Here is an 11,401-nt window from a genome sequence, read left to right as displayed (position 1 = left end):
AACAAAGGTTTTTTCTAGAAATTCTATCATTAATGAACGGAGGGAGTAGTTATTCATTGAGAAGATTCCAACAACATACGTCGTTGGTTTTGTTCTTCTTTCTTTCTTTCTGTATAGCCCGTGACAAAGATATAACTTGGCCACGTGTCAGACATACCTCCGATTTACAAGTCGACGTCAACGCCTAAGCCGTTCTCTTTTCCCCAACACTGACCGTTGATTAGAATCATCAAAGGGTCCACGCTTACGAACAAGATGCAAACCATTCTGTGGCACTTTGAACTATGGCTCTCCATCAAGAAGAGGACTAACAACAGATTTGTAAATCTGTTCATGAGGTCTAACTCCATTAAGAACCATGTAATCATGTACCTCAACAACTTCATCTCCACCGCGATTCTTACTAAACCATGTTATCAGAGTTCCATACGTTATAGAATCAGGAACAACACCTCTCTCAACCATAACCTTCAAAACCTCCTTAGCTTTCTCGCAACACCCAAACTTGCACAAATGATTGATCAAGATATTATAAGTCACCAAGCTAACCAGCTTCTCACCGTCATCCTTCTGCATTTCAAATAAGACACTCACAGCTTCTTCCACGTTCCCAATTTTGAGAGACTCGTTCAACACCGTGTTGTAAGTCACAGCGTCCTTGCTCTCCATAGCCTTCACCACTGCTTCAGCCGCTCCGCTCAACCCTCGCTTGCTTAATCCATTCACAATCGAATTGTAAATCACGAGATTCGGCAGCTTCTTCATCTTGATCATACCATCGTACACCTCCACAGCTTTCTCCACCTTCCCTTCCTTTAAGTATCCATCGATCAAAGTACCAAACGAAACCGCGTCAACGCTCAAACCACGAACAAACATACTCCCTAGAATCTGATCACCAGCGCATCTCATCTTCCTCTCCGTTACAAAATGGTGCATTAGCGTGTTGTAACCAACTACATCTTCCTCAAGTTTAATCCCTCTCTGTAACTTAACAGCTTCCTCTACATAACCGTTTCTGCATAAACCTCTGATGACAATAGCGTGAGTAAACCTGTCTACCTCCACCTCTTTACTGATCATATCACTCAACACCAACATAGCTCCTTCCACGTCACCTTCCATAAACAGCCAATAAACAACAGAGTTACACACAACGGTATTCGCCGCAAGTCCTTTACTCGTCATCTCATCGCACAGCCTCAAAGCCTCATCTGACCTTCCTCCTCTTCCGTACGCATCAACCAAAGCTCCGTACGTTCTCTCATTACACTCAACACCTGACTTAACCATTTCACCACGGATCCTCTCCGCCAAATCCAACCTCCCAATCTTACAAAACCCGTTGACAACTGTATTATACGTAACATCATTAGGCGAGACAAACCCTTCAGACATAACTCTCATCTTCCCTAAGAGCTCCAACGCGAACTCCATATCTCCAACCTTACAAGCTCCATCAATCATCATGTTAAAGCTAACGACATTAGGCCAGACCCCACGTTTCAACATCCTGTAGAACACTGACAACGCTTCGAGCAACTTACGCTCTTTACAAAACGAGTATATAACGAGGTTAAAAGTGTTGACATTCTCAACGTATCCCAAACCATCCATCTCCTTGTAAACGCTCCAGAACCAATCGATCTCGTTCAGATTAATTAAACATCCCATGAAGTTGTTCAACGCGTGGACAGAGACGTTGAACCCCTCTGCTCTGACCTGCTCGATCACTTCACAAGCTCCCTCAGCGTCGCCGTTCTGCGTACAAGCTCTGACCAAAGAGTCAAACACGTCGGGACTCGAACCACAAGGTTCGTAGCTTCGAATCAAACCAGACAAAACATCTAAAGGACTCAACTTTGACATAAGACTCGCCATTACTGACAACGCATCGTCGAACCTTCTGGACTCAACCAGCAAGTGAACCATCACGCAAGAGGCTTCGGAGGGGTTAGCCACGGTGCTGTTCCCCAGGAACCAGTTGTGGAACTCGAGGGCTAGCTTCGGGGAGGTTCGGAACTGGAGAAGGAGTCTGCTTACCAAGGGGTTTGTGAGAGCTGGGGAGAGTTGGTGAAGAGCGTTCCATCTTCTTTGCCTTAGGTTCAAACAGAGGGAACTGAAGAGAATGTCTTCTGGGTCGGGGGGGTTCGAGAACTTCTTAGCGACGTGGAAGGAGCGTACTACCAGGAATCGAGTTCGTCTGAAGATAACTTGAGCGAACATACAGTAACGGAGAGACAGATAACGATACTCAATCGAAAGGCGCGAAGAGGGAAAAATTGGGGGGCTGATGAGTGACGCCGGTGGCGGCGGCGGCGGAGCCGGTGTGAGCTTCTGTTGAAGAGAGAAAGGTTAGGACTTTTAACGAGAAAACGGTCCGAATTAATATATACCCGACGACTTTGATAACACCGGTTTATGAATAACCGAAACTGGTACCGGTGAATCATTTGTTGTTATTCAACAAATTTAGTTTTTATAAGTCTACTAAACTCTCTCTTACTGCGACATAAATTCTCTCTATTTTTATTCCTAACATTTAGTTTTACAAATATACTCATAAGATTCTTATAATCCATGTAAAAAAAACACAAATAGAGCTTACTGACCTAATGGCCTTATAAATATTACAAACACAAAAAAATTTCTATTACATTTTTATTATCACGTGAAAGATAATTGTAAAAATAATTTTTTTTTTTTTGGTAAGTTAGTCAATCGGTGTATAAAATTGTGATATTTTACGAAATATGTATAAATAAGTTGTGTTTTTGAAAATTCCCATTGCAATTCAGAAAAAGGAAGAGTTTCAACTGCATGAGTACATGACATTAATACCCTAAGTTGTAGTTTGATTAAAAAAAAAAGGTTGTAGTTTGATGCTACGGAAAAAGATTATAACATGGCTAAACAAATGTTCCCCCATAGTAGACGTATACATAGAATATAAACGAAGAATATATTTTTCTTTTTGTGTTTAGCTCTGTTCGAAAACACGCCCGTGGAGCCCGATTACGCGGCGCTGAAGCGCTCGGCGGAGGTCCACCGTAGCGATTTCACCATCCTCGGCCAAGAAATCGGATTGATCAAAAAGTTTATTCTTTTTGAAGTTTTAGGTGTTTAAATCGCATGCTAGAAGGTAGATCTATGAGTTTGATACATAAACAACAAGAAAATCTTATAAAATCTGTGGTTTTTGACAAATCTGTGTTGAAGGAGGCGGAAAAAAATTTGCAGAAAACCTAAATAAAACGCAAGGAAGAAGATGACATAATTACAATTATGCCATTCACTTAAAAAACACACAAAAATAACCAAAAAGAGCCTTAAGGGCTTCGAACCCGAGTACAGATAAACTAATGCATGCCCATTTACCACCTGGCTACATTACTTTTACTTGTACCTCTCCCTAAATTCATATATATATAGATATATGTATTTAAAATTTAAAATAATAATTAAAATTACTCTCCGCGTATACCCCGTTTAATCCCTGATTTTTTGGTAACTCGCTAGGCCCGGAGTTAATGCCCAACTAACGTCTAGCGTAGTTTCAAAAAGGGGTGTTTAGTATAGTTTTAAGAAGTTGGGTCTCTGTCCAATTTGGGCCCCCATGACATCAATATAGTATTTTAATATTTTTCCCACTCGCTCTACCATATATAAACAGCTGATATCATTTATTTATTCATGACCCATTGGACACAGTGAAATCACTAGACATAGCTGCACACTTGCTTCACTTCACCTTTCTTTTCTTTTCTTTGTCGTCTAGAATTTTATTAATGGGTCGAAAGCCCAAATAAAAACCAAGTCCAAGACTACAACAACCATAAATAAAAAGCACAAAGACAAACCGATCACTTACAAAGCTAAACTTGGGCCTAAAGCCCACAAAAAAACTCATTACCAACACGGGACAGTAACCCGTGTCGTAATCGAAACCTCCGGAGCTATCACGACGATTCTACGGATCAACGTCGACGGCATAGACTAACCGGATACTCTCTGTTCCACCTGAACATTATACTCAAAGCTCGAGCCAATGAACCAAACACACTGAAGGATCTACGAGACCCACAAAGCTAACAACCGCCTACAATCGTTCATAATCATTCAAGATACTTTCAAACGCCACATACAACCGAGTGGAGGAGAAAGTCCTCTGAGACTTAGAAAGAGAGGCAAGAAGAACAACTGAAGCGCTCTGGGTGGTAGATCTACCTGAGAAAAAGCCGGCGATCGAGATGCTAGAGAAGCCATCCCTTCCCGAAGACACAAAGCCGGCGATCGAGATGCTAGAGAAGCCATCCCTTCCCGGAGACACAAAACCAGCGATCGAGATACTAGAGAAGCCATCCCCTCCCGGAGACAAAAGCCGGCAAAACCGATGCTGAAAGAGCCATCGCTTCCCAGAGACAAAGTCGGACGACCACCGAGGAAGAAGGCGCGTCGCCGGAGACTTAAACAATCGAATCACTGATCTGATTCACAAAAGAACTTAAAAAACACAAGACGAAATTAAACAAGATTTAGCTCAAACTAAAGAGGAGGAGCAGATCCTCCCTCACGTAGCGACGGTGAGAAGCACAGCCAACTACAGAGGGAGATCGGTGGCTATGGAGTTTTTCTTCTTCTTCTGGTTTTGATGAAAGAGAAAAGCGATGAAAGTAAGTTCACTTCACCTTTCTTCCCTATCTGTTTTCTAATCGGGATATTTTATATTTGGCATCAAAGTTCAGAGTAATCTGAAAACATCTTATTGTCTAATTATAAAAATTCAGATGTAATGTAACACGAGCTCATTGATTAAATATGTATTTGAAAAATGTTAACTAATTCCATAAACCACAACCAGCACAAACTGGATACTAGAAGTACATGATTTCATTTATCATTTATTGCAAAAAAAAAATCATATGAAGACAATCAGAAGATATGACTTTGTCTACAAAATATTGATATCTAGAACTTATAGCATTCTTGAATTTTTTTCTATAATAATCAATGTTGTTGGATTTCAATGTACTACTTCTAAGAATATAGGAATCAAATTAATGGGAGAGTGATGAACGGTGAAGAGAGGGTTTGAGCAAGATAAGAATGGAAAGACATGTGTTGAGCCCACACATATGAAGGGCATGACCACAATATAGACTTCTCGATCATATATTCACTCTCAAAGGTCCTTTCTTGAAAAAGGCAAAGGCATTATAACTGACAAAGGGATCGAAAACAATTTTTTGACAAATTTCCCTTCTATTATGCTTTATCACAAGACTCTTAACTTGTGTCACTTTCTTTTGACCCCAATCCATACCCTACCCCCTCCATATCCTCATCATGTCTATATAACATACATGAGTACATACATAAACATATATATATATACATATCATACGTGTGTATTTGAGATTGGTATATAGATCAAAACATAAATCATTTGGCAGTGACTGGTTATCATGTGATGTTTCATCGACCACTAGATCAGTCCATTTAGGTATTTTTCTTCCATGCATCCATTGTTATACAGTCAGAACTCAGAAGTAGTTATCTGTTTAGTCTCTCTTCTATGTTATAACTTTTGGTGACGTGTCTATTATATATTTACTTATAACAAGATGCCATTTTATCAACCATCATGATTTTTGTTGGGAAAATTTAATTGAAAATAGTGTCTTTTCCTACTCGTGAGTGCCCACTTTGAAGTGGATTCTTTGGACAGTTTACCTGTGGACACAATAATGTTGCGAGGACACATCTGTTCTCATTAATTATATACAAACCTGCCTTTCATATCATGTCAAATTATCACTTAATTAATAACCAGACCTAATACTATTTGATAAACTAATCTTTTACTATCATAAATAATTCCAGTGCTCTCAGCTCAATCATTAATATCCTTGTTACGTAGAACATGACATATGAATTGGGTTTATCATTATTAATATGTTAATCATATTTAGCTAAAAATGAATACTACGAGGAACAAAATTGTATAACTATTTTTTACCAAAAAAAAGGTAAAAAAAACTGTATAACTAATTGCGGTTCTGAATAAAATTTTATATTTGCTTTTTCTGCTAATTTAAAGTTTCCGAGGTTCATGTCATGATGATATTTCTTGGTCCAGAACTAATTTATGTAATATTCATAAAAGTTGAAGCCATTCTATTACAATCATAGATTCGAGCTCGAAAGAAAAAAGTCAATCAAGTCTCTCTCAGGAAATTATCACTCAACCTTTGTAACCTATCGTCTGCCTTGGATCAAGAGTTCTTTGGTAACTTTTAATGGTATTGCATTTGCATGAAATAAAATTTTACGCAGCATCGCACATGATCTAGGTTCTTGAGGATTATCAAACAATTAATTAAGAAAAATAGGTAGAAAAACATTATGCATGGGAAGCCAAATAAGTCTTATACATCTCACGCTTGGGATTCAAGAAAGTTTCAAAACTAATTCTACACAATAATAAGCAACTTTTTCAAACCTTTTCAGCTGAAAATTTTAAATGTTTTTAATTATATATTGCTACTTAATTAGCCGTAGAACCCTGTTTGGCTCCAAATCGCGTCTCGAACGCGCCTCAGTTCTCGTCCTTTAAGAGTCTTTCCAACTCCTTCGAACACCGACGCGCCGCCGCCAGATTTCCTGCTCCGCCGCTTTTGACTCTTAGCTAGGTACTCGTGCGGCGGCATCATCCCGGATTCTTCATCCTCCTCTTCCTCCGATTCGTGTATCGACTCAACCGAGTTGACTCGGTATATTTTACTCCAGTCCGGCACGTTCACCGGAGCCGACGACGCTAGCTGCCGCTGTGCTTGTCCTCCTCCTCCTCCTCCTACTTCTCCACCGCCAACTTCTCCTCCGCCGCGTATCTGATGCAAGATCGTCGGCGACGATGACATGTCCTCGAACGCCAGCGACAGTCCACCACACACGCGCCCGTTCCTCATCACCGCATCGCGTGAACTCCACGCGCCAAACGATTCGGGCGTATCCTCGGGGCTGTGATCAACGGCGTGTGACCAGACGTCCTCTTCGGTGAGCTCTGATTCGTCGGTGACGGAGTTTCCGTTACTGCCACCGAAACCGTAGCTGCTCCCAAGGTACCTCTCGCTCTGGCTTATCGTCAGCTTTCGAACCCTTGCCATCAAAGCTCCACAATCAGCGATATTATGTTAATTACTTTTAAATTAGTTTCTTAAACATTCAGAGATTATATGTAATTGGAGATTTTGCTATAAGTTTTAAACCGAGCGAAATGAACGAGTATATATAGCATTTTTCTGATCACAAGAGTCCAAAAGAATGTGAGATGAGAGTTAAAGAAATCTAAATATCAAACATACCCCTAATATTATAAATTTCTCACGAAACACCCATGAATATATCTTTTTTGCTGGATGCACCCTAATCTTAATTTCTAGAAATGAGTGGTCCTTCTGTAGGGAGTTTGTTTCCACCGTTGGATATTTAATATAAAATCAACTTTTGGATGGAAAAAGTTTGCACGAAAAGTAGTACGTAATAATTTCGTGAATGTGTTTAATATTCTGCCATCTAATAAGCGCAGCGAATTTTTAATTCAGACCATCTATTTTGTCTTTCATCAAATCAAATGAGAATATTTGTGATCTCAAATCTGGTGGTATTTTAATAGTAAGGGATCTTCGTAGGAAACACGAAACAAATGAGGAGTTAAATGGAAAACTTGATAACGTTAATAATAAAAGAAAGAAAAAAAAACGAAAAAGAAAATTGGAATAGTTTCTTTTCTGAGTAATCATTAATGTGGATAAAAGGCCCTCCATTTCCCACACGTAACAGTTAACAGATAAACAATTTGGATACGCTGTAATAAGACTAGACATGCCACGTTACGCGCTGCTGCGAGGCGCGTGTGATTTAGTCGACAGTCACCCAAGAAAGTCTAGGAAACACTTATTATCAACTTGCCAAATTGGGGGAAAAGTTGCAAATTATAGATCACTCATTTGGGTAATAAAAAGATTGTTCTCGAGAAGTTTTTTTTGTTTGGTCATAATATTTTTATCAAAATTAGAAGAAGTTAGCCAAATTATTTTTGCGCAAGTGCATAACTCAAATCATATTCATATACACTATAGAGTTGATCGTTTGTCTACACCGATGCTTAGTTACTACGTACGTTCGTATTAATTTGTATTTTTAAAATTTATATAGTATTGTCTTCAAAATGCCAGTTTTTTCGTGTTCTTCATTATGTTCCAAGTGTCTAGTATCTTCGTTTTCAAGGCACGTGACTTGTGGTTATGATCATTCTTGCCTAGATTGATCGCAATCATTGATATTTCCAAACTAGTAAATCATATATACTCTCGAGTTGAACTGAAATATAAACCTGCATTTTGTTTGAAGATTAATCTGTAGTTGTACCTTTAGTTTCAGTTTGGTTTGAATATTTATCACCTTGAACCAAACTGAGTGAACAAAAATTAGTTCGGACTTACTGTACGTAATTGGATACAACTTTTTTTTTAATCAAAAATATATATATCGACCCATAAAGGGCAATCGGAACAGTGGTTTTCCGGTAAGCCGGAGAAACATTGACAACTAGGTTACAGATGAGCAATCGAAAGGGTCTACAAGCAATCTAAGCAAACAAAAAGTAAAGGACATGGGAAAGAAAGCACGGATACAACTTATCTCCAACAGCTTGAACCATGTTGAAGCTGAACTGAGCTTGACTATACTTGTCCAGCCCTTATTAAGTTTTAAGTTTGAAACATAGAAAACGTGTTTTTTCGACCAAAAAAAAAAACGTGTTTTAAAATAATTTAATCACAAAATAATTGTTGATCCTCTTCTAGATAAAGCTGGGATGAAGATGGGAATTTTTTTTTTTTTTTTTTTTTTTTTTTTTTTTTTGATAACCCTGGTATCCGAGACCTCGTGAGGACCCGACTAGCGACCAAAGACCGTCCACCGGAGCTGAGCCGGGGAGCCCGCCGAGGCCATCCAGGAGGGCTGGTGATCACCCCATGTAAATCCCACCAGTGGCCACGGGTCTGCAGGCGTGTCCGTATTGGGCCCGAAGGTCCCTCAAGAGCAACTACCTCCCAGCGGGATCGAACCCATGACTTCCCAGGTTGATTGTCGCCACTGGACCACAGACGCGTGGTTAAAACTTGTGTGGGTTAAACAGGCTTTTTACACCCTTATTTTTAGACGCTGTCCCCACCCCCGAAGGGGCCCCCTTGCAAGAAATCCCCAAAGCCGGCGTTCAGTACTGGCCGTAGCCCACCTGACGTCGGACAGGGATTTTTTACGGTTCCAGTCCGTCCCCGGCCCTTCGAGTGTCGTTGAGGATCGAACCCCCGACCTCTCGGACTCGTGTGTGAGAACCCTGCTTCAGTACTGCCGCTAGGCCACCTGAGCGTTCTCGAAGATGGGAATTGACAGAAGAAAGAGTTTCTATTTGGTTTTATCAAAAAAAAATTGTATAGAAAATTATAAGAAAGGATCCACGTAGTTGTAATCATGTTTTTCTTTTTTGAATTCAATTTAACATTCAATTCAAAAAAAAATTGTTGATCCTCTTAACTATTAAATTTTTTTCATCGTCAATTTTTCTTTTTTAATCTTATGGATCAATATTTTAACTGCATTAAGCCATATGCAATGCCATATGCAATGCAGTGATCGAGTTAACCATCGGCTCTAAATAATAATCAAAAGAGAAATTTTGCTTAATAACCAAAAAAAATTAAAATTAAGAAACTAATCATCTTTCTTCTTCTCTCTCTTCTTTTTCTTCCTTTATTTCTTTAGGCAATGGTTAGTTTTATAATTTTAATTTTTTTTTGATTATTTCACCAATTTTTGTCTAATCAAAATCTAGCTGGTGCAGTTAGAAGTTTTTTTCTATGGTTACCAAAAACGAACCGCGGTTAGAGACGTTATATATCTAATTATAATTATAATTCATTGGTTCGTAAGGAGATTAAACTTTGACCAAGTTACAAAAAGGAATGAAATCATACACATAACACATCTGTACATTTTGATCGGGAACTCAATATTTAAATAAAAGTGGAACGTCGAGTAGCTCAAGTATATACTTCACAACTATGACCATTGTTTAATTGTTTGAAACAAAACTAAAGAATTGACAATCATTGATTGTTAATCAAGGGCTTAGATTAATTTTAACTTTTAAATAAATACTAAAATTAAAGCAGCTCTCCACTTGTGACGAACATAGTACAAAGAGAGGGAAGGGCCCCAGTGTGTCCACATTGAACGGCTGAGAAGGAGAGACATAGCATGATACACATATCGTAAACACAGAAGCTACGATTATTTTAACAGATTTGTTTTGGTTTTCTTTCTCGTAGTCGTTTTGATTTGTTATTTATTTTACAGATTTTCCCTCTTTTGTACCCATATTTTTATAAGCAACTTAGAGTATTTGTTTGCAATCGTTGAAAAAATATTAAATATTAAATAGGGTTAATCTTTTTATTTATGACATGGTTTAGTACACATACACAATATTAAATAGGGTTAATTTTTGAATATTCTGGTTTGTGTATGCTTACAAAAGAGAATATCCTATTCTAACATGTTTTAGACATATATTAATTCGACTAATATTCTTCATGAATTTGTCAGTTAGCCAGAACGACAAAGTCAATTAGAAATCTCCATGTTATATTTTCCGTGAACAAATACTCTTTCAACGATGTCAAAAAAAAAAAAAAATTGCCCTTTAAAAAAAAAAAAACTCTTTCAATGTTTACCAAAAAAATACTCTTTCAATTATGGATTAAATAAATAAAATGACACAAAAAAGATCAGCTAAAATTATAATTTCCATGTTTAGTTAGATTGATTATCTTACAATTTGACGGCGTTCTGTTTAGCAGAAAAAGGGGCTACATAGTTCATTATGTTTGTAAATCCATCGCGTATATGGTAATTGTAGATGACTCATGAGTGGTATTCCACTCAATAATGCTTAGGAAATAAAGAAAAAATAAAAATAAAAAATACAATCAGATATAATAAAAGTAGTGATAGAAACAGATACAATATTTTTTTTAAAAAAACAGATACAATAAAAAATTAACAACCAAAAATATTGCGTAATATATATATATTTCTATATTACACGTCTAAATCAATGTAGGGATATATATTTTTAATTTGACAATTTTTTTTTGTCAATAATATATAAGTCAGGTAAGTTGTCTTTTTTGCAAGATGAATAAGTTCATTATGTTGTTCTTACTCACTAACCCCACAATAGACCCCTACTACCTCTGCGGAGTTTGTAATCTCTACTGTATTTTTAAAATGACATAAATAGATCAATTGTATAATTAAGCTATTCATAATTTTA

General features: G+C 37.8%; 2 protein-coding genes across 2 annotated transcripts; both read right to left on the bottom strand.

Moving 5' to 3' along the window:
• Positions 1-51: 51 nt before the first annotated feature.
• On the bottom strand, positions 52-2,398 carry LOC106294698 (pentatricopeptide repeat-containing protein At1g11710, mitochondrial). The gene is made up of 2 exons (XM_013730322.1): positions 245-2,398; positions 52-184 (listed from the first exon to the last, which is right to left on the bottom strand). The coding sequence occupies exon 1, from the start codon at positions 2,224-2,226 to the stop codon at positions 283-285; it is 1,944 nt and encodes a 647-aa protein (XP_013585776.1). The 5' UTR covers positions 2,227-2,398; the 3' UTR covers positions 52-184; positions 245-282.
• A 3,981-nt stretch (positions 2,399-6,379) lies between these two features.
• Positions 6,380-7,266, bottom strand: LOC106292590. Its single transcript, XM_013728205.1, has one exon. It carries the CDS (start codon positions 7,164-7,166, stop codon positions 6,552-6,554), a length of 615 nt encoding a protein of 204 aa, XP_013583659.1. The 5' UTR covers positions 7,167-7,266; the 3' UTR covers positions 6,380-6,551.
• Positions 7,267-11,401: the final 4,135 nt, after the last annotated feature.

Source organism: Brassica oleracea, chromosome C5 (genome assembly GCF_000695525.1).
Source record: "Brassica oleracea var. oleracea cultivar TO1000 chromosome C5, BOL, whole genome shotgun sequence".
NCBI lineage: Eukaryota > Viridiplantae > Streptophyta > Magnoliopsida > Brassicales > Brassicaceae > Brassica > Brassica oleracea.
The sequence above is the reverse complement of the archived record's forward strand: the minus strand, read 5'-3'. Positions and strand labels throughout refer to the sequence as shown.